Source organism: Colletotrichum aenigma, assembly GCF_013390185.1.
Source record: "Colletotrichum aenigma strain Cg56 chromosome Unknown KSG_Cg56_contig03, whole genome shotgun sequence".
Lineage (NCBI taxonomy): Eukaryota > Fungi > Ascomycota > Sordariomycetes > Glomerellales > Glomerellaceae > Colletotrichum > Colletotrichum aenigma.
The window spans coordinates 4,836,181-4,863,790 of NW_023500909.1; the positions used below are offsets into that span (position 1 = coordinate 4,836,181).

The window sequence follows — 27,610 nt, forward strand, 5'->3', positions numbered from 1 at the left end:
CGTAACTTGGGGCGTCAGAACTGAATTCCTGGGGCTGAGAGGAGAGAACGGCTGCGAGTGGTATGAGCGTTTACCCGATCTAGATGCTCGAAAAAAAAAAGTATGGATGGCACCCTGGCAGAGCTGACTTGGGCGAGCTTGTTAGCTCAGTCGTTGAGCCAGCCACTCTGACGTTTGCTCAAGATGGGCTGTTCAGAGTTTGATTGGGGAGAACGTTTCAATTCATACACGGAGTGCATGTTTTGGTTTGGTGTCGTCCAGAGCAGTGTGGTTACTACTGGGTCTGGGAGTATATGTTGAGTAGTTGAAAGTATCCATGGATCCTATCCTGTCTGAGCCGATTGGATCCTCGTGGTGCGGTCGCTGCCGCTGCCCAAAGACGAAAATTTGCCGCTTTCCAGCTTCTAAAGTCAGTCTTTAACTTTAACCTACGGTTCGAGTCCGTAATATTAAGACCATAGAAAGACTGAGGTTGGCATGGCAGGGCCAGTTCAACGGTGCGCGTGGCTGGTAAGCTTTCCAAGTCCTTCCCCCTCCAGTTGGTTGTGATCACTAGGAACCTTGGTTGTACAGACTTAGACTTGTCTTGCTGCGTTGAATTGGTTTACTGACTTCTGATTAGACAAAAGTCCCACCTTGTGTATTTTTCACCATCGGTAGAGTTCAACTGACACTCCTTGCCGTTTCTCGAACTCTGAGTTGTCTTATTTTTGAGCCTGCGAAGCCTTCGTCTGAAGTCGAGAGGTATGATGGGGTGAACAGAGTGCTTTATGGATGTCATACCGGTCCAGTTCGCCTTGTCTACCTGAACCTTTGGTTGTGACTTGGCTGGCTGGGCCAATCGGTTTTCTGTCTGCTGAGCTGTAGGATTGAGGCGTACCTTGAGTTAGGGCCTTTACGCAAGCCATCGGATCGTTGGGGTGTTGATAGATGTGTTGTTTCTCTTATCTTTTAACCGAGATTCTTGTGGCACAGGCTACGCTTCGTTACGACCGTTCTCCTCGTCTTTCGTTTGGGCCTCAAGACGGTTATTGTGTCTTCAGTAACTTATTTCGATGAGGATGGCACTCTCTAACATCGCAGCAGTTCTCGCCACTGCTACGTCTGCCACTTTTTCGCTCCAAGAGCTTGATGTCAGGCACAACCATCAAAGTCTCAGGGCCTCCAACAGTTCGCAGGAGGATGCCACTCTCGCTACGTGAACACAGCTAATCGGCCATGCCGACCCCACGAAGGGTTGTTTTGAACAGCGGTACTGGCACAATGCAAAATTTTGGGGCGGCCCGGGGTATCCCATCTTCATGGTGAACGTCGGTGAGGCAGATGCAGAGGAATATGCTGGATGGCACTTGACCAAGCAAAGTCTCGCGTACTTGTACGCTGAAAAGTTTCAAGGGGCGGTCGTCCTTTTCGAACGTTGGTGTGTTCCACTAGGTGCTGGTTTATGCTTAGTGAAGCGTCTGTCCTGATAACCAGCCGTGCAGATCGGTATTATGGAAAGTCCCAGCCCTTTAAGACGATAACTGCAGAGACCTGCAGTACCACGCCGTTCCTCAATCGCTTCAAGACAACAAGCGCTTTGCCGAAGTTCGGTTTCGACAACTGCGGGGGTGCCAACGTTGACAAGTCTCCTTGTGTGTTGATCGGCGGGAGCTACGCGGGCGCCCTCGCGGCAAGGCAATCTGTGATCACGCCAGGGGTGCTTGCTGCCCACCATGCTTCTTTGCCGTCATCCACGTCATCGAAGATTTTTGGCAGTTTTGGGCTCCCATCAAGCAGGTCATGCCACGGAACTGCTCTGAGAGTGTGAAGCTAGTCATCAAAAAAGTTGACTCCATTCTGTCAAAGGCTGACAGGCAGGAGATCGCTGAGATGAAGGAGTTTGGCGTGTCATTGCTCAATGATGTTGATTTCGCAAGCACGCTGACAAAGATACCGCCAGACAGCTTCTCTTACGTCTCGGAATTCTGCAATCATATGGAGAAGACCGTCAATAACGGGACGCTCAACAAGGGTCTAAATGAGGCTGATGTTGTCCTAGATGTTGCGTGGAATATGTTCGCGAATTTGATATAGCGCTACTGGAAAGACTTCTGCACCGATACTCCATGCGACTGGGAGCACGAGAAGGAAATTGAATTTCCGTCGAGCCCGACAAATCTCGGGACCTCTCGTAGTTGGGCATGGCAGCTATGTAACGAGTTTGGTTGGTGGCACATCGGCCCGCCTCAGTCTGATGGCAACAACATCGTCTCTTCGCATCTTACGTCGGAGCGTTATAAGCGCCATTGCGACGACTGCTTCCTGGAGGTCAACGGCTTCAGACCAGCCATGTCCCGAGGCACCACTGCAGACGATTTCAACAAATGGACAAAAGGAGGTTGGGATGCGCCGTTCGAGAAGGTCATGTTCGTCGATGGCGAATTCGATATGTGGAACTCGGCCACGATGAGCTCAGTTTACCGGCCCGGCAGCCCTTGGAACGGTACGGAGGAGGTGCCTCGAATGGTGGTTGCACGCGGAGGCCACATTCCGGACCTAGACCTTATCCATATGAATGAGGACGTGGTCGAGGCATTGGCGGTTGTAACGAAGAAGCAGTTGAAGATTATGGAGAAATGGCTCAGTGAGTGGAAGCCCGAGCATTTATAGACCGGGGCTGGGTTTGTCTGCACACATTAGAACATGGTTCAACAAGTAAGACAGATAGACGCAGGCAAACCTCCGAGATGTTCCCACTACACAACTGCTGTTGATTTCTGCCGAAGGGCTTGCGGCACATTTGGGATTCGTCGAGCCTACGCTGCTCTCATGGTAGTGAAGGGCTATGCTTTCGCCGTTGAAAGATGGATTTCCTCTTCTCTTGGGAGGCTGATGTGGTCGGTTTTATGTTACGCCAATATTGTAAATCCGAGGGGAAGATGTAGGGCCAGGGTCTCATCCTGCAGAGCGGAAGCCTGAGGGAAGTGCGAACGTCGGTTGTTGCCCCCTCCTTCCTTCCTTCCTTCCTTCTGACCATTGCGCCCCGCTCAATGTGTCCTTCCCTTCCGTTCTTGTACCCTGTTGTCACTTTTTGCCAGACAAATGTTGTTTGTCAACTTCATCACTGCCATGCTAATCCTTCTCCGGCTCGGATGCAAATCGACGACGTCGACCTCCACCATCTCCACCGTTGATTATCAACAATATCGGAACTTTATGTGCTGCAAACCGTCGACGAGTCACTCCCGCAATCCTAGCTTGGTTCTAGCTGGACGGGCCGACCGAAAGTTCGTCATCTCGGCTGGTCGCGAGAACGAGAACGAGACACAGAGAAGAAAATGTCATGAGGATGATTTTCCAGCCTCAAAAGCCCCAGATATGGCAGGAGATGTCTTATCTATCTCCGCCCGGCTCCGATCACAGACCACAGGCTACGGAGACCCTGCAGCATTTCAACCGGCCGGATGATCTCCAGAGACAACTGATAAGCTTATCAGGCGCGGGAGGGGACATCGAGCTCGCCTCCACGCTTGGGATGGATGGCCGCTCCCAACGCGACGGAAACCATCCCGTCTGTGGCCTCATGCAAGGAACAAGTGATTGATCTGGTCGCCCGAACTGGAGATGGGAGATTGCCCTGCGCCGAAATTTGGCTGTCACGCGAGCATCAACGTCGGTGTCTGCCAACCGCGTCACCTCAAGACCTGACCGAGCTTCACCGAAAACACCGGCCCCACGCAGTCATTCTCCCGTCAGAATGACAGCCACCAACCGGGTCTTCCGTCCGGCTTCACCGTCTCAGCCAGGGCGCGGCCACCTTGCTTCTTCCTTCCTCTCATCATACGGCCACTAGCGGCACAGCACAAAGCCACCTGCCGAAAGCTGACAAAGGACCGCTCGGAGATGCTCAATCGTTGCAAAGCCGACTTTCTCAGACCACGCGCACCCGCAAAGGTCCATCCAGTCCAGCAAATCGTCGGAAAGTACGGCAATGCAAAAAATCCTCCGTGGCATGTTTCGACCACAAAAGTATGGCAGGGTTCAAGACGACGAAAAAAGAAGCTGCAAGGCAACAACCACCACCTGGTGCGAGAACTTCCCCGCACCCGACATTGTCACGCATAAATCGCGCTTTGCTGGACCTGCTGCTGCTGCTGCCGCCGCCGCTCGACGCCCTGACTGCCGCCCTACAGTCTCGTCATGACTATCCCGTGTAACGGGTCTTTTTACCGATCGACACGACCTGTGGTAACTCAATTGGGACGGTGCCTGGATTTACCCCGCCCCGGCTTTGGAATCTGTGTCCATTGCCCAGAGGCTGTGCCACAAGTGCCACGGGTACTGGAACTTGGACACCTTTTTTTCCTTCTTCTCCAGCAGTGTGCTCTGATGCCGGGGCAGAGAAGCATGACGTCGATATCCTCTCACCCACACGCACAAGGACCCGTCATGTCGGAAGGATTGGTCATCTGGGTGGGCTGAGGTTTCCCACGACACGTCGTTGAAATGTCGGGAACTTCTCGGAGCCCCTCCTTATTGCTGGGCCTCACCCCCGCAAGCTTCAGGGAGACATGCAGCTAATTTGGGCCGGGGTTGCACGCTGTTGGCCGATCTGGAAGCACAGACCAGCCAAAAGTACTGCTGCGACACTATTCACACCCTCAATCATAGGCGAGCTGACCGGTTGATGGAGCTCTCCAAGAGGAGCTGCGTGGGAGCTATGAGCAGCTGATGGCGCGGCATCTTAGCTGGGAAACCAGCCTAACTCTGCACTGCACAGTCTGCAGTCAGCTTTCCTAACGCCCGCCCTGTGAGCTGCGTTGACCGAACACGACGAAAACTCTGACCTGGAAGAAGATTCGACGAGCCTCAACCCGCCAAACACGGAACCTAGCGCATCGAGACGGTCTGAACGCCACACCTCCCTATGTCCTCTCGAGATGGAAAACTCTGAAAACTTTCGTTGAATCCCATTGTTTTGCTGGTCCGGGTTCTGGTTTTATTCAATTTCAGTTATCCTGGCAACCTGACACACCTGGCTCCAGTCAACTACGAGCCTTGCAAGGATCATGCACACCCTTCCCTCTAGCCACTTAAACCTTGGACCAACACGATGCTCAAAGACCTTTAATGAAAATGCCATTTTCCCGCTCAAAAGGGCGTGGTGACAGCCGTTTCCAACATTCCAGGTACATGACAGCCATGTCGAATCCGGTGATCCGCGTCGAGCTCCAGCAGTCTTAGTGTGGCCGCCCCATGGTGGGGCGTGGGATACGCCTCAGATGACGTCCGCTGATTTGTTCGACTGCGAACTTCTCCCACTCTCTGTCCGGGATGAGGCTGTCACACTCCTCTCTCTATCTGCACGTTATGACAAAAGAGAATTGTATCGTTTGGTACAAGCACACGGAACCGGGTTACCTCGAGTGTACTTCCGAACACAGCTCTCGCCCGGTGTTTGTTTCACTCAACCCGATCTCAGCTGCCCCGTACCCTCGTCGTACACCTGCTCCATCTGGTCGCCAATATCCCCGAAATGCATCTCTGCTCCATCAACTCGCTACACTGTAGACCAGAATGGCAGGCCCAAGAGGCCTACGGTCCGCCGAGTCACCACTTCCATGTCCGCATCCACAAAGAGCACCTGGTACACGTCTCGGACCTACCCTATTGCTAGCATGGCAACACCAACGTGTATCTCCGTCCGCTTGCCGGCGCCTCCGCCGGCCTGGGAGACCCAGGTACCTTTGTCGTGGAGGCTATAAGCTCTAGGTACCCGTCCGTTCTTCTCGTCCCAAGCCCGTACTGCTTTGCACATGCTACCTTCAACGTCCTTCATATAACATCTACCTTTGTTCCGCTCTGTTGTACCTGGTCTGGATTCAAACTCTCAGCGCTTGGCTTTTCACACACTGAATTCCTGTCACGATGGGTTCAATCGCTGTCTCTCAGGACAGCCTCCCGTACGCTGGCCCCAAGGCGGCTAAGCAGAAGGCAGTTAAGTCAGTCGGCAAGCATGGCGTTGACATCATTGATGTTCGACGAGTTGCGGTTGAAACAAACTTGAAAGACGACATCCTCTCCATGTGGAACCCCACAAACGGACCCCGGAGGCTCCCAACCTTGCTGCTCTACAACGAACGGGGCCTGCAGTTGTTCGAGGATGTACGTGCTTTTAGACCACTCATCGGCTCAGCCACGTCTTGCGTGATCGGCACTAACAATTCATACAGATCACATATCTCGAAGAATATTACCTCACCAATAATGAGATTGAAGTTCTGAACCGTTCCTCGAGAGAGATTGCGCAGAACATATCGCCGGAGTCTATGGTCATTGAGTTGGGGAGTGGGTCTGTGGTTCCCTTGCTGAATGGTGACTCTGGGATGATTCTGACCAAAATTCAAGCAATCTTCGCAAAATTGGGATTCTGTTGCAGGCTTTCGAGGATGCCGGGAAGAAGATCGACTATTACGCCCTGGACCTCTCACGCGAAGAGTTGGAGCGCACCTTGGCGCAATTGCCTGAGTTTCGACACGTTCAATGCCACGGACTGCTGGGTACCTACGATGATGGTCGAGAGTGGTTGAAAAAGCCCTTCAACTTGGCCCGCCCCAAGTGCATTGTGAGCCTTGGATCTAGTATCGGTGGGCACTCCTCAAAGGAGCTGTTAGGCTTCGACTCACACTGACATTGGCTTTCAGGCAACTTTGAACGCTACGACGCAGCTGGATTTCTGAAGCATTTCAGCGATGTCCTCGCGCCGTCAGACAAGATGCTTATTGGTTTGGACAGATGCGGCGATCCAGCGAAGGTCTAGTATGTTTTCAGTGTTCCTTCACTAACACAATACCAAAAGCTAACGTTTTACAGTCACGCCTACAATGGTATTTGCTCCTGATCATGTGGTAGGATATTGCTGACATTTGCAACCAAAGACAAACATGGGATCACTCACGAGTAGGTTACAAGCTAAAGCCAGTTATAAGCTTTTATCTAATAAATCTCAGGTTCATCCTCAATGGACTTACCAATGCGAACGAGATTCTCGGCCAAGAAGCTTTCAAGCTCAAAGATTGGGAGGTCATTGGAGAGTATGTCTACGACGACGAGGGTGGCCGCCATCAGGCTTTCTTCTCTCCAGTCCGAGACACATACGTTTTGGGTACCTTAATCAGGCAGCATGAGCGAATCCAGGTCGAGCAGAGCCTGAAGTACTCCCAACGTGGAGCCGAAAACCTCTGGAGCATGGCAGGTCTGGTCGAGACCGGCCGTTGGACCAAGGGCGATGAGCATGGTGAGTGGATCATTTCTGTGTACAACATCAGGAACTCGGGATTTTTGGTTGCCACCCCTTACGCAGCATCATGCACCCCATAAGCCTCCCCCACGTCTGCCGGCAACGTGGAGCCAATTGCCCAAAAGGTGGATGTGCATTCCCCGGATCGTAAGATATCGGACGCGACTGGCTCCGACATCGTCATATGACGAACTCGTGAATCCTACTGTTGTAGTCGCAACACTTACAAGAATGCGGTGCTATCCAGAACATTGTTTCGAGAGCTGACAGTCAAGTAGGATTACACATGATCTCGAAGACAAAGATGCCTTTCAGCCTGCTCCCCTATCTCTATGCATCTTCTCCCTGTCCTTCGTTGAGCGACTGGGAGGCGTTGTGGACGGCCTGGGACGCCGTTACACAGAGCATGCTTCCCAGAGAAGAGTTGCTGGATAAGCCAATCAAGCTTCGGAACGCCTGCATCTTCTACCTCGGTCATATCCCCGGCTTCTTGGACATCCAATTGACAAAGACAACCAAGAAACCAGCCACTGAGCCGGCGCATTTCCAGCCAATGTTTGAGCGAGGCATTGACCCCGATGTCGACAACCCCGAGAAGTGCCACTCTCACTCCGAGATTCCGGACGAATGGCCTGCTGTCGAAGAGATCACCGAGTATCAGCGGAGCGTGCGCTCGAGACTCCGAAGTCTTTACAAAGACGGTATCGATAATATTCCCAGGCCAATTGCACAAGGCATTTGGGTCGGCTTTGAGCACGAGATCATGCACATGGAGACTCTCCTCTACATGATGATCCAAAGCGACAAGACTCTTCCGCCGCCTGATGTCGAGCGGCCGGACTTCAAGCGCCTAGCCCAGAAGGCTCACCAGGCACGTGTTGCTAACGAATGGCACGATGTTCCCGCTCAGTCCATCAAGGTCGGCATGGACGAGCCTGCACTTGATGCCGGCATCAACGGCTACTTTGGGTGGTAAGTACATGGAAACTGCGGCTTCGAAAGCATAGCTCACAGAGACTAGGGACAATGAGAAACCGTCCAGAAGAGTCGATGTTCACTCATTCCAGGCCAAGGGTCGGCCGATCACTAATGAGGAGGTGAGTTTTCCCATTTGATGAAGCAAGTCTGCGCTGACACAAGAAGTACGCACAATACATGTTCGAGAACCACATCGAGCAGGTTCCCGCTTCTTGGGCTGATGTTCATGCCTCGGAGTCCGACACCAAGACGAACGGTCACACGAACGGCTTCGGCAACGGCCACTCCAATGGACACACTAACGGTCACACCAACGGACACGCCAACGGACACGCCAACGGACACGCCAACGGACATGCTAACGGACACACAAATGGTCACGTCAATGGGAACACAAACGGTGCGAAGAATGGCGTCAATGGCGTCAACGATCACAGAAACGTTTCTCTACCCGATTCGTTCCTCGAGGGCATGGCTGTTCGCACAGTCTACGGTCTTGTGCCGCTCAAGTATGCTCTGGACTGGCCCATCTTCGCATCTTACGATGAGCTGTCCGGTTGCGCCGCATGGATGGGCGGTCGTATGCCAAGCTTCGAGGAGGCCCGAAGCATTTACACATACGTCCACAACCTGAAGAAGATGGAAGCTGAGCGCACTCTCGGACGAACGGTTCCGGCAGTTAACGGGTGAGCCTGGCACCTTCTTTCAGTAAACAGGGATGCTGACAAGCGATAGACATCTCTCCAACGACGGTGTTGAGGAGACACCCCCAAAGCTTGCCTCCCTCGAGGCCGAGAAGGCTCGCTCTGGGCTCTTCATGGACCTCGACGGCGCCAATGTTGGCTTCCAACATTGGCATCCCGTCCCCGTGACGGCCAATGGCGGTCGTCTCGCGGGACAAGGCGAGCTCGGTGGCGTCTGGGAGTGGACCAGCACGCCCCTTGCTCGGCATGAAGGCTTTGAGCCCATGCCTTTGTATCCCCAGTACACTGGTAAGTTTTAATCATTAAGAGACTACTGTATTGATGCTAAAGTGACGCACAGCCGACTTTTTCGATGGCAAGCACCACATCGTTCTCGGCGGCTCTTGGGCTACCCACCCGATCATCGCGGGACGCCGATCCTTGTAAGTCTTCCTTCGCGCCAATATCGATGTCATATCCCGGCTTGATGAGCGGCAACTGACAACATCTAGTGTCAACTGGTATCAGCGCAACTACCCCTATGCCTGGGCCGGTGCCCGTATTGTGAGGGACATTAAATAACCGCCTGGAACCCCCAGTCTTTCACTCATACTTGCATGTTGTAATAGTACAATCTTTAATCATTTGCGTCGTGTAGCCAGTCGATTCAACAGTGGGCTACAGTGAGGCCGACTCAACTTCGCCCTCATTCCCTTCACTCTCTTCAAAAAGCTGGAATTCATGTCACTTATGATCGCTACAGCATGGCGTTAGCGGGGTCACAGTCTGGAATACCTTCGACCTCTGTATTATACCAAAACGCTTTCGCTACCATTCATGTCATGGAACCAGGGGCGTATGTAAAAATGGGGAGCATACGTCAGACATACTTTCTATCATTGCCTCAGCTGCACTAAGGGCAGCTCAATTCAACATTCGTTAACATTAACCATAAAAGATTCGTATAAATTGAAGTATTTTTCATCACTAAGAAGGAGTCTCGGCCTACGCCGCAATTCATTTTGTTCAAGTTCATGCAATATCAGAATAACGACATTCTTCATGTCACGTTGCGCCATAATAAACTGCAGACAACCAGCTAATCGCCAAATTTCCCCAAACAGTGCCAAAACATCATTCGGGATGAATAAGCGACAAATGCGGGTGACGACTAAGAGATGTTCTCAATTCTACAGCCTAGATTCCAGCGGGAACTGCGCTCTTGTCCTGATTTATCAGCTATAGCTATGCCTTGCTGTTCATGGGGTCAAATGAGGTGGAACATCATATTCGAGACTACGCGAAAATTTGTCGGAGAGTCTTTCTGTCGTGGATGTTTTTCTTATAGTTTTCTTAAGCAAGTTTATCTCATCGTGGCCCGGAATGTGTTATGCGGTTCTGATCGCAGAGAATGGGCCTTCTTTAAAATTAACTATCCAGCTGACTCCCATGGCCTGATTGCAACAATTAAGCCTGTCTGTGACAGTGATTAAGTGGCATATGTCGTGATTGCGAATATGTCTACGCTTTGGCCTCGTTGGTAATCGGATCGAGTATGTCACAGCTTTGTTGAGTTGCACAGCTGAAAGGACGGGTTTGCGTATGAATCGTCGGATTAGAGCAAGGCGACATCAAGGTCAACGGACGATATGGATTTACGAGGTCCGTTTTGCCAGACTGGCTCCATTGACGAGAAGACAGAGGAAGACACTTTTGTCCATTGACGCGAAATGGTCCGGGCTGATACCCAGGCCAACAGCCTTTATGTTGTTTCTTGACTATTTTCTACCTGTAGACTGCGAGATATTTAAGCAACTCAATTGTCTCTCACGCCCGCGGACCCCTTCTTTAGCCACTTGTACAAAGGGTGACCGCTCAGTGACGTGCCGGAAGCTCAGGAGGCCAACGCAATTGAAGTGAAGATATGTGCTCATGGGTTTCAAACCAGGCAAGCCATGCGTGGTGATGCCAGTGGGAACACGACCTGAGTCGTTATTTGACAACGTTCTTCGGCCCTTCGACGACTCAGAATACTAGTCAGAAATACACCACAGGCAGCGACTAGGACAGACAGTGACTATCGCCGCGTCATCAACCCTTCTAGCTTCAGGGTGTAAAGCTCATTCAACACTTGCTAATGACAGAAGTGGGCATCTCTGCCAAACATCGAAGTTACCAACAACCATGACATCCGCGCTCGACTCTGGGGAGCTTCATCACCCTATACTTCGTGTCTTCCATGAAAAGAACGCTACGATTACATCTCACCGGTCAAGCATCGTAACGAAGCTCCCCCTCTAACGCGTCCAACATGTCCTTCCCCAAAACGGCATCCCGACACCCCTTCTCCTACCTCCCTTGCCCGGTGTCCAGGGTCAAACAGACAGAGCTCACGATGCCTACGAAACCCCTCACTCTCACGCCGCGCAGCAAGCAGCAAGGTAGGACACGGGGGGCGCGGCGGGCGTCTTACATACATGTGACCCGGTGACCGTGACGTCAAACCCCCTTTCGCTCGTGGGGGTTCCCGCGCCCAAAATGTGGGGTTTTACGGCCTCAAAATGAGGGGAGAGGGGGGTGTTCGCGCAACCATGCCCGAGGGAAAAAGCAAAGAAACCGACTGTTTCCCGCCGAGTTCCGCATCACACACATATACACGTGTAAGCATGTTCCGTTTTCTCGTGTTCGGCCGGATCCTGGGACGCAAGGAGATGGAGGATGCGTGCCAGGGGCCGCAGCGCGGGAAAACCTTCGCGGGTTGAGGGATGGATATTACATGCAGGATAGCTCCTACGTACGTGGTAAACGTGAGTCAAGTTCGGCGAGAATGCCGTTTGAACAAAAGGTGATGTTTTCCTTCTTTCAGAACGGGTGTGTGGGTGGGCAGGTCCTGCCGATGAACTGCTGCATATTCTGCCCACTTGGGAGGGGTGGGAGTTGAGCAGTAAGCGAGGTATCTTTCTACAGCGACATGTACTCCTCAAGTACCTTTTCACAGACCATCCACTTCATATAACATTCATCCGTTTGTATGACCGCGCGGGATGCGAAGTCCGACCGCTCAAGCTCCTCCCGGACAGTCGGCCACTCCAAGCTAACTTGTGGACCGGTTTTTGTCTCCACAATGCGGCCGAGGCGGAACCCGCTGCATCCGCGACGGAGCAGATGCTTTTGTCTTACCCATACTCTATCATCTTGACTGAAAACTGTAGACCACGATTATCAACGCAAAGCTTTTGAGCTTGCTCAACCGTTCAAGCTTCCGTAGATGTCGAGCAGCTGCTCAAAGACGTAGCTGGGCAGCTTGACGCCATTCTCTGTAACCAAGTTCGAAATAAAGTCAGGGGGCTGCAATTCATTAGCAAATATCCATCATCGAACGCATGATGAGACCCACAGTGTAATCGACAGCGTCTTCCGGCTGCACACTCGCCGCATCCGTCCTGAAGTCCAGCACCTGCTGCTGGAATCCCAGATCCCTCTGGTCGAGCGGGAACTTGCGCACGAACTTGTGCGACTCGGCGGCGACGTAGAAGGGAAGCCCGGCCTCCTTGGCCAGCTTCGCGATCTGGTAAGTGCCCATCCTAGAGATGATGCCTCCGTTCTGAGTGACGGCCTCGGCGCCCACGAATACCATATGCACCTGTCTCAGCAGCCCCAGCACGTGTGCTACAGCCGGCTCGGCAATCTCGGCCACGGGGATGCCCTTCTCACGCAGCTCCTTCACGACACGGTCCGACTCGGCCACGCGGTGCTCGTCGCGGACGTACACAACCTTGAACCGCACGCCGCCGCCATTCGCGCCGCCGCCGAACTGGTCCGCGGCTTTGAACAGCACATTGGACACAGCGCGAGATGCGCCGTGGGTGAGGACGACCTTGCCGTCGCGCACGAAGCGCCAGCCGGCGTCGGCGATTCTGTCGCGGGCGGCGATGGCGCGGGAGGCGAACAGGCGACCGTTGCGGAGGAGATGGGTGCGGACGGCCTCAAAGGACTGGTGGGGGGAGGTGTCTGCGGCGCCGGACTCCTGCTGCTTAAGCGAGGAGACGAGGTACTGTAGGAAGAGGTCTGTGCCGGCCTGGAGAGGGACGGGGTTGTTGACGGATGCGCGGAGGATGTCGGAGTGGCGCTTGACGAGGTCGAGGGTTTCGTAGACTGTGGTCGTGCCGGAGGCGTTGAGGAGGGTGATGAGGGCCTCGATTGCGGCGACAGGTTTTGTCAGATCTGGGTCTTGGAGGAGGTCGTGATATGTCTTGACGATGTCGAAGGTGTCCTGCTTGGGACGGACGGGGAGGTCTTCGGTTGGCTTGGAGCCAGATGCTGGAGAGGAGACAGGTTAGCTTGGAGGTGGGCAAGACGAGTCGACGACATGGGACGTACGCGCGAGATCGCCGGTGGCCATGGTGACGGCTCGGAAGAAGGATGCGCTGTGGAACCTGGACAGGGCGCTTCGTAGCATACACTGATATCGCGTTGTCTGTGAGGGCGCCGCAAGAGTTGAAGACGGAGTCGGCGGTCGTCGTCGAGGTGCGGGGTCTGTCAGGGAGTACAGTCGACGTCGTGATGTCGCGATGTTGAAGCTCTGGGAAATTTTGGGAAGAGTGACTCAACCCGCATGGAGCTTGCCGTGTCGGTGGTGGGATTGATGGCTGTGATTTGGCGGGGTAATTTTGCGAAAAGAAGGCGGGGCTGCTCCCCCCTGCTCCCTGCGATATGTGGCTACCTGACATCATCAGCACCCTCCCACCAAGCAGCAAGGTATCTTTTTATCGCCGAGACCGTTGGGCTGGCCACCTTGGGGGTAAGGTGCCTCCTAGTCTCCTTCCAGGGTCCTCCCAACCACCAAATAGCGGTCTCATCGCCCTGTCTGGTCCTGTGTGCCTGTATCATCACCTAAGCATCCCACTACCGGCAGCGGGGTCCCCTCCACTCCCGAAACACTGACACCACCAAAAACCCAGCTAACCAAGCTCCCGTCCTTGTAAGCCTTCATCTCCCCCCCCTGAGCACCATCCAATTCGCACCCAGTTCCCTCTTTCCCCCCTTCTCAAATAAGTGATGAAGCTCGAGCTCTCTCCTGCTGCTTCCCACCGACACACCCGTCGTCGAACCTGCCCTCCCCAACAACCACCTCCTCCTCCCTGAACGAACGAGCTAGACGAGAAAGCTCACCTCAACTCACCACACAAGCCAGAAGAGAGCAAGCAATGGAGACCACCGATCCCGCAACTGGCGCGCCCCTCCCCGCCGACGCGATCCAGCGCATCCTCTTCCTCGCCTCCGGCGCCCACGTCTACAACATCCCGCCCTTGGCCTCCAACAAGGGCTACACGGCCGCCGGCTGGACCGAACGCCAGATCTTCACCGCCCGCCTGCGCGTCCTCGAGACCGCCTGGGAGACCGCCGCCGCCGCCCAGCCCGTCCCCGTCGGCGCCACGGGAAGCGCCGTCATCCCCGTCGCCCCGGGCGCCCCCGCCGGCATCACCACCAAGGAGAACCACATCAAGGTCGACATCGTCCTCGAAGACCCCTCCAACGGCCAGCTCTTCGCCGCCGCCCCCTACACCTCCATCACCGTCGTGGAGCCCGTCCTCGACTCCTCCCGCTTCTTCGCCGTCCGCGTCCAGGACGACCAGGGCCGCAAGGCTGTTCTCGGCATCGGCTTCGAGGAGCGCAGCGAGGCCTTCGACTTCGGCGTCGCCCTGCAGGAGGCCCAGAAGAGCCTGGGCCTGCTGGACGCGAGCCATGCCAAGCAGGCTGCCGAGAACAGCAAGCGCGCCGAGGAGGAGAAGACCAAGGACTACAGTCTGAAGGAGGGCGAGACCATCACTATCAACTTTGGCGGCTCCAAGCTCGGGAGGCGGTCGAGGGGGCCCTCGGCCGCGTCGTTGACGGGACCGCCTGACGGCACGAGCTTGCAGGCTTTCTCGTTACCGCCGCCACCTGCTGCGCCCAAGAGCAGCGGGAACGGAAGCTTCCTGCCACCGCCGCCGAGTTCCCAGAGCGTGCGGGACCAGAAGCGGGAGAAGAGGAAATCTGCGCAGGATCTGGGATTCGACGATGGACAGTTTGGAGAGTTCGCCTGAGGGGCGGTAGCTGCGATACACTAAAAGGGGGCGCATAGGAGGAAGGACTGATTTGAGCAAGAGATTCCCTGCGTCGTTTGCCTAGCTATTATACATGCGTCCATTGGCATGTTTTGAAAAAAGCACCATATCAACAATTTCAACCAAGATCTTCTCCGCGCTGTGAGGATCATGACCTCGAGCCAGTCGTCAATTTTCTTGTTGTCCGGGCCAAAGACACCTCAGTGGCGGCAGACTCATCCTCCGTCCCCTCTTGTTCGCGATGTCTGCTCCCGGGAGCTCGCTCGACGCCTCGTCAGCCGTTCGGGCATGGCTTTGGGGGGTGTTATAGCAGAATTGCAGGCCGTGATTTCCCAGTGCGTCGATCGGTGTCTCGTTCATCTCGTTGTTGGCCCACATTTCAGGGGGCGACGCCTCCGGCTCGTGACACGGCGTCATTTGCATCGGGCTGTAAATGGGATAGTATCCCACCGGGAAGAAGACGGGCGAAGCGGCATCGAGCGGCGTGGAGACGACCGAGGCTAGGTCCGTTGGCGATGCCATGTAACCGGTCACGGGTGATTCCATGGCCCAGTAGCAATATCTTTGCTCGTAGATTTCGTGTTGAACCTGCATCCATCGTTCTCGGATGTTGAGCTCCGCATTGATATCACAGAGTCGGATGGAAATCGCTTTCTCCTGTGCGGCGGCTTCCGTGATCTTGCTCTTGATCAAGGCGGCTTTCTTTCGAGACCTTCGCCGCTCGTCAGATGGCAAGAAGCTGTCCATCTGCTCATGCAAGATGGTGAGCCTTCTCATGAGCTCGAATGAGCGCTCGCCCTGGCCCCTGAGAGAAGCGTTGAGGTATGCCCTCTCGTTGTACAGTTGCTCGAAAGAGCCAGGAGACGTGAAGACCGACCAGGCCGGCTTGACTCTCGTGTTGAGTGATATGTTGTTGACTGGCATCGTTCGACCTCGCCTGACGTTGCTCCTACAAGAAGCTGTTTGGGAACTTGGATATGCTGTGACAGAACCCTTGCGGCGGGGTAGACAGCTATTGTGACTTGGTGAATCTTCGGAAGATATGGTCGACGCATCTTGATTCTGCACAGATCTAGGAGTGAAGACCGCTGCTTGGACGTGTTGTTCCATGACTGAGGCTGTAAACTGGTGATAGAGAAACGAGCAGAGGTTCCGGAAGTCTGTTCGGCATCGTCACTTCAGATATAGATGGGCGTTCCGCTGCAGAAATTCCCACTGTATCCAAAATTGACCAGATCGAAACAAAGGTGAATTTGCCTATCCGCAAACTTAGTTGACGGTTTAGGATCATTCCTCTGATAAGGGACGGCAAGGCTCTCGTCCGATGTTTCTCAATAAAGCAAAGAGCCAAAGGGGTCCAGATTTAGCTGTGTACGCAAAGGATGAGGAGGCGTTTTTGACGAAAGAACAAACTGGCTTGGCAGCCTACGGTTTAATTTGACGAGAGCTTCGAACAATGGAAACCCCGCATTGAACATGATCAGACGCGTGGTGCTCGGCACTCGGCAACGTTTGTTGGTTCCAACAACATGGTACAGGGTGGGAAACCTCGTACTTTTCTTGACACTCTTGGCCATTACCATCTGCAAAAGTCAGCGTCCGCTTGTTGTTAAAGAGGCCCGTGGTTCTCGTAATAACCCTTATGATGGTATCAACGAGAAGGTAGGTGTAACTGATTACGACTTCAAGGGAATCAACACACCTGAGGGTTGCCACGCGACGTCGGCATGGCTGCGGCACAGAAGCAACGAGCCTGGCATGATGGCACCAATTTCAGTTCGCCGCCGACTGCGAGGAGCCAAATGCCACCATGTTTCCTTCATGAGGTGCCGAGAAGCATGCTAGCGTTTGTCTTGTGATGCAAGGGGGTTCAGATGTTGAAACCATCATGGCGAGGCGGGTCACAGAATCGCCACAGACCAGCTGCTTCCGCCGCCCTCCGGACCGAGGAGATCTCGTTATCCGACACGGCTCGATTGATTTCACTGTATCGAACCTCCTCTCCACCAGACTCGGCGCTGGCGGCCCCGGCTTTGGGACGTCTCCTGGCCTTGCCAACGTGGGCATCTGGGTGATACTGCTCCATGATATTGACAAAGCAATCCCTGGAAACCTCCTTGGCCAGGAATTCCATGATTTTGTGTCCCTCTACTTCCTTCCCTGGCATGACCAGATGGCGTACAAGGAGGCCCTTCTTGGCGATGCCATCGCCAGTAAAGCAAAGATCGCCAACCTGCGCGTGCATCGCCTTGATGCTCTCGCGCGCCGTGGCCGCGTAGTCGTCTGCTTTCAGAAGACGCTTGGATGAACTGACCTCCCAGACCTTGAAGTCAAGGAGATAGATGTCGACCAAGCCATCGAGCAGCTCCAACGACTCAGGCGAATCGAAACTCGAGGTATTATAGATGATGGGCACCTTCAAGCCTAGGTGCCTGGCATGCAAAATGCTCAAGACAACCTGGGGAACCACGTGCTCCGGAGTGATGAGGTTGATGTTGTGGACGCGGCCGACCTGCTGCAGCTTGATGTACCACTCGCCCAGCTCCTCGGGTGTCAGGTCCTGGCCATTGCGCTGATGGGCAATGTCATGGTTCTGGCAAAAGACGCAGCGGAGATTGCAGCCGGAAAAGAATACCGCGCCACTTCCATTGTGCCCCTGGACGCATGGTTCTGTGACGGCTGGTCAGTGTGCGGCACCCTTGCTTTGGGACAGCTGCTTCCAGACCTTCACCGAAATGAGGCGCAATCACATTGACCTTTGTGTTATCGCCAATCAGACACATTCCCGTCGTCTCGAAACGGTTGACGCCGCATAGGCGCGGACAGAGATTGCATTTTGAGAGGTGATGGTACGCCTTGGAGCGCTTTTTGGATTCATCGATGGAGGACAACATCATGTACCGTGGTATGTAGTCATCGAGGAGGAAGGGTGGTGCAAGATGGAGGGATCGCCTGGGAGGCCACATGGCTCTCCTGGGAATCCCATTCTTTCTGGTAAGCGCTCTCGCCAACGCTTGCATCTTGCAAACTCGTTCGTATGAACTGGATGAAGAGCATATCAGGAGTCTTGCGTCAGAGTCGAAGCTCGAGGTAGGAGTGGTGGTCGGATTACATCAGGGAGCTTCCTACTGGCCCAATACCAATTTGAGTGGGGCGATGGCACCTTCACCTCGGTCAACGACGGCAGCATTTGCCTTCCTTCATCTCTCTGGACTTGAGAGTCAAAGTCCGAGGAAAGCTCCATACGGAGGCCAACTTTCATAATTCTGTGTTGAATTCTGGTTTTTCCGTCATAGCGTTTGAGTGACCATCGAATACGAGCAAATGGTCGAACATGACAGTGATTGGTCCCGACCAACGGCCGCAAATGTATTGATCGACCTAGCATCCGTCGCACATCAGCGGCCCTTGCTTGGTGACCCATTTCCCCGAGCAAAGCGAACATATTCTGTTGATGGCTTCGGTGGAGTATCAAAGTCCGAGCAAGTAAGTGCCATCGGGACCATCCCTTCACACTGTCTCCCGACGGGCACTGTCACACCAAACATGATATTTAATTTTATTTCCTGTTTCCTGGCTTGTTTGCTCATTCTACGGACCCGTGCTCCCAGTCTCATACATAATGTTCATAGAGATTAAACGGCACGACGAACGACCCATGAGTTTCCTCCGTGAGTTTCCTAGGCTAGCAGGCAGGCAGACGAAGACATGATGTGAGATTCCCAGCGAGGGTGTAGCGGTCCAGAACCACGCTGGAAAGATGACTGGTCTTCATGACTCTCTACTGGCTGAGGCTATATTCGGGAGCTTCTTGATGTTTTTTTTTTGCGGCATCTTCTTCAAAACGGGCAAAAAGATTCGACTTAGCACGGCCTATTTTCGATCCAGGGACCTTTGGGTTATGAGTCCACCGCTGCTACCACTGAGATACCGTGCTTGCTACTTGTTGAGGACAAATGATCATTATCAGAATGATAATTGCGGCATCAATTTGCTAACGTGACTCACTTCTAGCAACCTCTACGGAGTGTGACTGGGATGAAGTAAGGTGAGGCCAAATGCTCCTCGGCGATAAGTCGGTTTGCTGGACAAGCCTTGACTTGGGAAGAACTCAAAAGCTTGCGAACTAGTCACTCATTCCTACTTCCCTCTGCAAACGGGAACTATTGCTTAGCTTATTTAGCTTAGTATATCAGAGTTGGCTGGATGAACGGGAGACGGTCACCTACATGCAGGAAGTGACTCTCAAATCCTCAAGGTGCATTTACCCCTTTGAGCAGTCTACCCTGAGAACTTAACTCACAGTCTAACCTTCAAGTACTGATCTAATTATTTCTTCCATTAACAATACGTCCCCGTAGCTCAGTCGGTAGAGCAGCAGTCTTATGTTATCCTTAGCCCTAGCGTAGTATCCTTAAGCTGTTGGTCGTCAGCTCGAGTCTGACCCGGGGCAATTCTTTCTTTTCGTTTTTGCTCCTTTCAATATGTGATTTCTTTCCATCTTCTTGGCCTTCGTTATGGATCTTTCAGGCACACTGCCGACGGGTTATAGAGGACATGATTGCCATCCATTCCAACGTGAAGTGCGACCCGAAAGCATTTCTCCCTTCCTCGAGAGTGAGATCGCTCGTTCGGATTCCCCTGCGTTAGACCAGTTACAGCATCCTTCCCCTGCTAAGTTTTGGTGAGAGCTCTCCATGCCAATAGTAGCGTCTCATTCATAATAGCATAAAGCTTTAGCAACGTGGGTTAATCTTGAAGAATCTGCTGATCGGGTCATGCGATGCACAACTTAAGCAGCGAGCACAAATCGCTCTGTTGGTTTTCTTTTCGCCAATAACGATGCTAGGGAGAATGCTTGGCTATTTATTTTGTAAACAACAGAGCAACTTGGGTGTTAGGTAGTGTTCAACCACACATTACATCGATCAACAAGTGCTAATCGATCGGCATTTGCTTGTTTGCGGCTGTATATGATCATCCGAGCTTGACAGCAGTCAGAGTCGCGCATTCATGACCAACGGCCTGGCAAGCTTCGTCCCTGGTAGCGGATTCCGCCGGCATCATCACATGACCAACTCATAATTACCGTTGATGTATTTTTGTTTGCGTTGCCTCAACACGTATCCATGCACCCGCGTGATCGTCTCAGTCAATTCTGTATTATAGAGGGGCGGCGACCCGGAAAAGCAAGCAAGATCAGCGGGCTGAACCGACGCCCACGATGAAAATGGTCAGACGAAGAAAACGTTGCGAGCTAGAACCCACAGATATTTCCAGTTTGTGTTCAGATCTTTTTGAATGTTTCTTCTAAGGAGATTTATCGTGGGTCGACGGCCTTTCTGCAGCAGTCCTTCCATCTCGTAGTCATGCCATGTCTTGCAGAGCAAAGATGCTCAAGAGATTACCGTGGGGAAGAACCCTAAAAGTCGACGATTCGAATGGAAGAAAGCAGTCGAGCAGAAGTTCGAGTATATATTATAGGATCCCTCGAGGTGCGGATGGCTCACTGAAGGTGCGTCGGTGAGCAAGTCCTGCCTCACTCCTTCCACTATTTCACACCGAGCGACGGTCTCAGACCCTCTTACACTCATTCACCTCACTCACCCCACCAAGTCGACCTCTTTTTGTCCCCCCTTCCAACACACAACATCAATAATCGGACTTGGAGGATTTTTTTGCTCTTCTTTATTGGAGGTTTTATTTTGATTTCTTTGGGCGGCTTGGGCGGCGTGCGAGATGCATCCTTTCAAAATTTTGTTTTGTTTCGCCCTCTCGCTGCTCCTTCCTTACTCGAATTCCCTCCACATCACCAACCAGACCATTGATAAATTTCTCCTCGATGAGTACGACTACGTCGTTGTTGGTGGCGGCCTCTCCGGACTCGTGGTCGCGAACCGGCTCAGCGAGAATCCAGATGGTATTTACCCCTTTGCCAACTATGGTTCGTTACGCTGACCAGATATAGCGAGTGTCCTCGTAATCGAGGCCGGCGACCTGTGAATATTCCATTCTTAGACTGTTTCATTGCTTCATTGTGAAAACAAGCTAACAATTCACCAGTGACCGCCGCGAGGGTCGGGTCATCATCCCTGGATACATTGGACGTACGCCCCCTTCCGGCTATGGTCAAGATGTCCCCACCGCGCCCCAGACCTTCTTGGACGGGAAGACTCGAGATATTAACCAGGGAAAGGTCGTCGGTGGCGGATCGGTCGTGAATGGAATGTGTTGGACCAGAGGCGCCGCTGCAGACTTCGACGCCTGGGAGGAGCTCGGCAACGACGGTTGGGGATGGGATGGCCTGTTGCCATACTTCAAGAAGGTATGAAATCCTTGAACTGAGGCGGTGCCAGAATTCTGACGTACAACTTAGGTTGAGAGGTACACGACCAACGTCGGTCAAGGCATTAGTGACGAGTTCAACATCAAGCCCAACATGTCTTTCCACGGAACTGACGGTCCCATCAACGTGGCGTACCCGGAGCATATCTACAACACATCCAGTAAATACTGCCTAGATTCGGAATGATCTGAAGCTAATCGGAAACAGGCAGCGTTCTTCAAGGTCTTGCCGAGGTCGGTATCCATACATCCAACGACGTCAACTCGGGTGACCCGACCGGCGCTATGATCGTCGCCTCGAGCATGTCCCCCACAAACCAGACGAGATCCGATGCGAGAACTGGCTACTTCGACACTGCCAACGCGCGCTCCAACTTTCACGTTGTCACTGGCCACATGGCCACGCGGCTGATCGTAGGTTTGCCCGGCTCCCTGACCAACCAGGAAAGCCGCCGGATTATCGGCGTCGAGGTAAGTCGTTGTCATGAGTTACATATTGGCCCTCCGAGTTCTGACCGTATAAGCTCTCATCTGGTCTGTCGGATATCAACAGAACCGTCACTGCGAACAAAGAAGTCATCCTGGCCGCTGGAGCCATTCAGTCGCCTGTTCTTCTTCAAGTCTCCGGTATTGGTCCTCGTCAAGTTTTGGAATCCTTGAATATTTCCACGCAGATCGATCTGCCCGGAGTTGGAAACAATTTTCAGGATCACCCCATGGCCAGATTCCCATATGATTGTAAGCACCCAGGAGCCTGCCTAATCTATGCTTGAATCTAACATGCTTTCAGACTCTAATGCATCTGTTTTCACTTCTAATGATCTCAACGGTGACAAGCTCGAAGATGCGCTGGACCAGTTCTTGACCAACAAGACGGGCAAGTCATGCCCTTGTCCATAACGACGTGAAGCTAACCTTCTCAGGTCCCTTGACAACACCTCTGATCAACACCGTCGCCTTCCCAGCGCTCAAGCATCACGCCGACGAATGGAGAACCCTTCTCGCCCATTCAAAGAATCAATCCTTCGACTTCCTTCCCCTCGACACCCCGTCCGCTGTGGCAGCCGGCTACGTAAAGCAGAAGGTCCTTCTACTCAATCACCTGGCTCGCGAAGACGTCGGTGCGTACGAACTCCTCGCCGCATCATGGGGTCAGATCTCCATCGCAAACCAGAAGCCCCTGTCTCGCGGCACCGTTCGGCCATCCTCGTCCTCCGTCTACGACGCCCCCGTAGTTGACCCTCGCTACTGTGCGGACCCTCTCGACTGCAAAATCATCAGACTCGGTCTCCAGCTCACGCAGAAGCTGATGGCCACAGACGCCATGAGGCTGCTCCTTCCAGTAGTCGACGCCAAGTACAACTCTACCGACGAGCGGGAGCTCATGATGGCGCTGAAGCCGCTGGTGGGCACGGAGTATCACCCTAGCGGCACGACGAGCATGTTGCCGAAAGACCTTGGCGGTGTTGTGGATTCTGAGTTGATGGTGTACGGAACTTGCAACCTTCGTGTTGTGGACGCCGGTATTATGCCGATGATCCCGGGCGGACATATCCAGGCAGCGGTGTACGCAGTGGCGGAGAAGGCGGCGGATATCATCAAGGCCGCTGCAGATGAAGCGTCGTGCCCGATGGGACAGCCTCAGTGGCCTGTCGGACAAGGTCCCGTAGGCGGTGACGGACAGTCTGCCTGATCATCAGACGAATCATGGATAGACAGTGAACATCTCACTTAATTGCTTGTAGTATTATAATAATACCCATCCAGCCAGAAAGGCTGACTTTGCGTCTTACAAAAGGCTGCTTAACCATAGACTTGTTTTTCTGTTCATCATCACCATCACCGTGCCCATCATGATGCCTTTAGCGTTGCCCCTTTCCCCAGCTCATCGAATAGCCTCACAGCATGACCGCCACTTCACGCCACTCGCATCAGGGGGAGCACAAACAACCCCATCACCCACCAACTCCACATCACGAAAGACAGCCGATCCGCCTCTGGTCCTTTGCAGCACCATATCCTTGCCGCCAAAAGCGTCCCAGAAAGCCACACCCACCCGGCCACGCGGACCTGCACGATGCCCCAAAACGCAGGACAAACGAGCGACCAGAACATGAGGGCCACGCAGATGCCGAACCTCGTGAACGCGTCCCCGAGGATCACGGGGAAGGTGTGCCTCCCGCGCGCCTTGTCGCCCTCGTAGTCCTTCAGGTCCTGGACCTGGATCGTGGTGCCCACGACGAGGCCCAGCAGGCCCAGCCACGCGTACGCGCCCGGGAGGATCTCGGCCACGCCTGCGTCTGCGATGAGGATCTTGAGCGCCGCGACGCCGTAGACGGGGTACGCGAGCCCATTGACGAGCTGGCGGATGAGGAAGTGCTCGTCGGCGCCGCCGAGGTCGTTGTAGTAGGAGCTCGCGCAGATGCAGGCCAGCGTCTCGGAGCCGACGCCGAGGCGGAAGCTGAGGGCGAGGGTGAGGGGCACGGCGGCGAGGAGGAGGTGTCTGGCATGGGCGGCGGAGGCGCGGCCGGAGGGGATGGGGCGCCAGGGCTTGTTGAGCTTGTCTTCGAGGACACCGGCCGGATCGCGCTGGTTGGAGACGGAGAGGATGAGGATGTTGAGCCAGAGCCAGAGGAGGAGGGCGGGCAGGTTTGAGAGGATGGTTGGGCAGGATGTTGGGTGGGAGGTTAGAGGAGGCCCGGGGAGGGATGTGAGGATGCCCAGGGCAGAAAGGGGGATGAGCATCGTTTTGATGTCGTTTTTGGTGAAGAGGTAGAGGGTGTGGGTATGGTAGCGGAGCGTGGTGAGGGCATCGTTGAGGTGTTGTAAGGTGAGTGCCAGGGAAGAAGAGAACTTGAGGTGGTTGGTTGTTGATATCATCTTGATGTTTTGATGCTCTTTCTGGTGCAATACTTCTGGAATAAGTTTCTCAGCGGTGGTGATGAGGTAAGGAGGTGATGATGATTATAGAAACATGAACAATAGTTAGACACTCCACAGGTGAGGCTTTATACTCGTTTTGAACGTAACAAAATCTAGCACTGACGAATTGTATCGCTGGATCTCACCGCGATGGCTGGATGCCGTCGTCGCGGCTCCGTATCCATTACTGCCAATCAAGAAACATCGCGGATGCCACATGTGTGTAGTTGCTCAGTTCGGAGACACCATTCTCGGCTCTTGAAGCATCTCGGAAACCCCGTCTGTGAAAAGAAATCACCGACACAAGCAATGTGGTTGGCAGCGCTTCGATTTCAGCAGCTTACACGACAGCCACACGTCAGCCCTTGCTCGGGGAGTTTTGATGTTCTCTCAGCGAAGCTATTGGCGTTCTTGCAGCAAGCTGAAGCCCTCAGCTGGCCGCCGGCTTAGTTTGGCTCCACGCCGCTAGGCCGTCCGAGGAGGAATGCATCGCGGCGGTCTAGTCGGATCGGGAACTTGGCGAATCGTGATTGGTGTCGAGAAATTCGACAGCTTCAAATAGTTTGGCGAGACACAATATGGGAGATTCCCATGCTATTTTGTGCCGCTTATGTGATTGATCATATCTGCATCTCCGTGTGGTCATCTGCACCATCGCTGTGTACGCCTTCGTGGCTGATTGTTCGTGGTCGAGACACAATATGCGAGCCACATGGTTGAATTTCGGTTCTAAATGATGTTTCGGCGTGGCCGTAAAAGAGCATATCTCTGTGTTCGATAAGCAAGAAGATTAGTGTTGAAGACGGCTACGAGACAGAGAAAACGCGACGAGAAGTGCTACTGCTTGCTAGTTTCTCTCTCTCTGCACTTTCCTTAGGGGGCTTGCTCTGCTGCTGTGTCTGTGTCCCTCGCTGTGATAGTCACAGTTTCCATCCTCTCAGTCTCTCTCTTGGCTGTTGCTTAGTCGCTTCCGAAGTCCTAAAAGACCTGTGGCGAAAGATTGCCGGATAACGTCGAGATCAAGGGTTGACGTTCAAGAATCGTCGGCATGCATTGTTCCGGGGACAAGATGAGAGGAGGCGTCGATGAGGACAGCAGTTTGGTACATCCCTCTGGTTGAAAACCGTCTCCAGTCTCGCGCGTGTTGCGGGCAGTGTTACCGATATCAAGGATATCAACCTCCCACCAAGCTCGCATCTCTGGCCACTTGGTTCGGCCCTTGAATGGGCCAGTTCAAATCCTTCTCCGTCCCCGAGAATGGTCAGAAACCTACCGTATTGGCAAAAGACCGTCTTCGATATGATGTCCGGAGGACAAGATCGCTTGATGGGAAAACAGTGGCATACCGAGCGGCATACTCATGGCCACATCCATGATTTGCTCTCGACCTTATCTTGGTTGCGCGACAAGGAGGTCTGCCGGATTTCTTCTTGGGTGCTGAAGTAATTGAGCAGACTAGCCAGGTCGTAGTCATACTTCCGGCCGACACATTGTCGCCATCTAGACACGACAGAATAGCCTCTTCTCCTTGGCCCATCTGAGAAAGGCCATAGCCTGGTTGATCTGTCTCTTGTGCAATGTCCATTCCCCGGCCAAACTAGCACTTGAACCAATATCAAAGGTGAGATCTCTGAATCCTGATTGCCACGAGGGCTCTTCATGACCCTCGCCAAGGACTGCACAAGTGGAAAGACAAGCTAGACTTCTACCTCGGCTGTCATAAGCGTCTTCGACATTCAAACAATTGCAACGCACCGGAGATTTTGATTGCGCAAAACTTGATCCTCATAGAGAGAAGAGAAAGGGCATGATGAGCCAAGGACGCAAAGCCAACGCACTTGGTAGGAGGATTTCTAGTTTCCATGACTGGCTGAGACCAGAAACACTTGAGCCTGGTCTAACCTGACAACGCACTGGCAACGGTGTGAGGAACATTGTGGACCGAGAAACGGTGCAAGCATACAAGGAAAGGACAGTTGATGAAGGGTGAAGGCAAACAAACATCTCTGTCATTGGAGACGTATGTGTTGGTTGTAAGTGGCTCGGAGTGGACATTGAAGCTGGAATGGCACGTCCGCAACTCTCAACAACGCTTGTCATTCATAGTACAGCCTCGCCCAATGATGCCAACAAGATGCAGTGCGCAAGCGGTCGACGCGTGGTCTAAGAGGGGAAATTCGATAGAATATGCTTCATGCAACGAGGCGAAAGTTCGTATTGTAGCTCAGCCATGATGATGTGCCGAGACAGTTGGTTGAGGTTGGGGGATGGTGGAAAGAGCATCAATGCTCAGGAAGTGATTGCGTGGACACGGCAGGCAGCAAATGGAAATATCAAATACTAATTTCCATGTGATGATTTCTTGGCAACGGAACATTTGCTCAAAAGGCCCCGTATTCGCAGTTGAACACCGCCCACTTGGCAAATTGAGTGTCGAAAACCGAGACAAACATCGGACGGGGCTCGAGGGAGGGAGATTTGCAACCTTGAAAGCGAATTTGAGATTCGCCTCCCATCAAAGAAAGTGCTGGACCGCCGGTGAATGGATGGACTTGTCTCAACCGTCTTTTTCGCCCGTTGGATGGCGAAAAATGACGACGGCGGGTGGTAGCGAGGGGAAAGTACGTACCGGATCGGTGCACTTCACAGCGGTTTTAGAGGCAGAGCGGGTGGCAGTGCAGTGACAGCTGCCGAGAGGACTCCAGGGACTAAGGGACCACTGAGGGGTTCAAGCGGTGGCCGGAGCTCTGCACTAGCACCTACCTTACCTACCTTACTCTTTAACTAAGGTAGCAGGTCCACGGGTGAGGAGGAGCAACAAGGTAAAATGGAAAGCGCCGGTCGCAGGTGGCTGTGCACGCCCCAGAAGCCAGGAACCCCCACCATCAAACACAACGGACACCGCTGGAGCTTCACAGCTGTTGTATGCCACGGCTGGAGGTGACTGAGGGACACTGATTGGAATGGCAGAGGGGGGCAAAAGGGGTCGTCAATGTCATCCCGTTTTACTCCATGTTAGTCGGTGGTGGCACAAGAGCTAAAATGCCAGTGTCCAGTGGATTGTGTTCACTGGACCGGGGACCGAGACTGGGGAGTGCCTGGAACACGACTGCCCAGCACACCAAATGACGTCGCCCGCCTCAGAGAGGCCTCTCGGGCACGTCCAGGGAATCGGGATCCAGACCACCTCAGACAAAGAGAGGGACAGCACCAACAGCAGCGAGTGACGGGTGACGAGTGACGAGAGTGGGTGACCTGCTGAGGTGGAAGCTGCCCCGGAGCTAAAGAAAGCA

The 27,610-nt window shown here is 53.6% G+C and overlaps 8 protein-coding genes across 8 annotated transcripts; 4 read left to right on the top strand and 4 right to left on the bottom strand.

The window, feature by feature from the left end:
* Positions 1 to 1,782: 1,782 nt before the first annotated feature.
* CGCA056_v005257 (uncharacterized protein) lies at positions 1,783 to 2,076 on the top strand (the record flags this gene model as incomplete). Its single annotated transcript, XM_037320510.1, has 1 exon — positions 1,783 to 2,076. The coding sequence occupies one exon, from the start codon at positions 1,783 to 1,785 to the stop codon at positions 2,074 to 2,076; it is 294 nt and encodes a 97-aa protein (XP_037181815.1).
* A 3,834-nt stretch (positions 2,077 to 5,910) lies between these two features.
* On the top strand, positions 5,911 to 9,525 carry egt-1-1 (Ergothioneine biosynthesis protein 1; the record flags this gene model as incomplete). Its single annotated transcript, XM_037320511.1, has 13 exons — positions 5,911 to 6,147; positions 6,216 to 6,334; positions 6,391 to 6,629; positions 6,687 to 6,801; positions 6,856 to 6,869; positions 6,921 to 6,942; positions 6,993 to 7,279; positions 7,561 to 8,254; positions 8,304 to 8,379; positions 8,426 to 8,946; positions 8,996 to 9,252; positions 9,305 to 9,386; positions 9,456 to 9,525. The coding sequence occupies 13 exons, from the start codon at positions 5,911 to 5,913 to the stop codon at positions 9,523 to 9,525; spliced, it is 2,733 nt and encodes a 910-aa protein (XP_037181811.1).
* A 2,664-nt stretch (positions 9,526 to 12,189) lies between these two features.
* Positions 12,190 to 13,345, bottom strand: tif221 (Translation initiation factor eIF-2B subunit alpha; the record flags this gene model as incomplete). The annotated part of the gene is made up of 3 exons (XM_037320512.1): positions 12,190 to 12,291; positions 12,341 to 13,263; positions 13,324 to 13,345. 3 exons carry the CDS (start codon positions 13,343 to 13,345, stop codon positions 12,190 to 12,192), a joined length of 1,047 nt encoding a protein of 348 aa, XP_037181810.1.
* Positions 13,346 to 14,150: 805 nt separating this feature from the next.
* Positions 14,151 to 15,029, top strand: CGCA056_v005260 (NECAP-like protein; the record flags this gene model as incomplete). Its single annotated transcript, XM_037320513.1, has 1 exon — positions 14,151 to 15,029. The coding sequence occupies one exon, from the start codon at positions 14,151 to 14,153 to the stop codon at positions 15,027 to 15,029; it is 879 nt and encodes a 292-aa protein (XP_037180814.1).
* A 189-nt stretch (positions 15,030 to 15,218) lies between these two features.
* On the bottom strand, positions 15,219 to 15,974 carry CGCA056_v005261 (uncharacterized protein; the record flags this gene model as incomplete). Its single annotated transcript, XM_037320514.1, has 1 exon — positions 15,219 to 15,974. The coding sequence occupies one exon, from the start codon at positions 15,972 to 15,974 to the stop codon at positions 15,219 to 15,221; it is 756 nt and encodes a 251-aa protein (XP_037180815.1).
* A 946-nt stretch (positions 15,975 to 16,920) lies between these two features.
* CGCA056_v005262 (Uncharacterized protein) lies at positions 16,921 to 17,944 on the bottom strand (the record flags this gene model as incomplete). The annotated part of the gene is made up of 2 exons (XM_037320515.1): positions 16,921 to 17,720; positions 17,782 to 17,944. The coding sequence occupies 2 exons, from the start codon at positions 17,942 to 17,944 to the stop codon at positions 16,921 to 16,923; spliced, it is 963 nt and encodes a 320-aa protein (XP_037180816.1).
* A 2,845-nt stretch (positions 17,945 to 20,789) lies between these two features.
* On the top strand, positions 20,790 to 23,088 carry xptC-4 (Dehydrogenase xptC; the record flags this gene model as incomplete). Its single annotated transcript, XM_037320516.1, has 8 exons — positions 20,790 to 20,970; positions 21,019 to 21,049; positions 21,114 to 21,375; positions 21,427 to 21,556; positions 21,604 to 21,866; positions 21,920 to 22,133; positions 22,186 to 22,287; positions 22,319 to 23,088. The coding sequence occupies 8 exons, from the start codon at positions 20,790 to 20,792 to the stop codon at positions 23,086 to 23,088; spliced, it is 1,953 nt and encodes a 650-aa protein (XP_037180817.1).
* Positions 23,089 to 23,312: 224 nt separating this feature from the next.
* On the bottom strand, positions 23,313 to 24,275 carry CGCA056_v005264 (Fumagillin beta-trans-bergamotene synthase; the record flags this gene model as incomplete). Its single annotated transcript, XM_037320517.1, has 1 exon — positions 23,313 to 24,275. The coding sequence occupies one exon, from the start codon at positions 24,273 to 24,275 to the stop codon at positions 23,313 to 23,315; it is 963 nt and encodes a 320-aa protein (XP_037180818.1).
* Between the last annotated feature and the right edge of the window lie 3,335 nt (positions 24,276 to 27,610).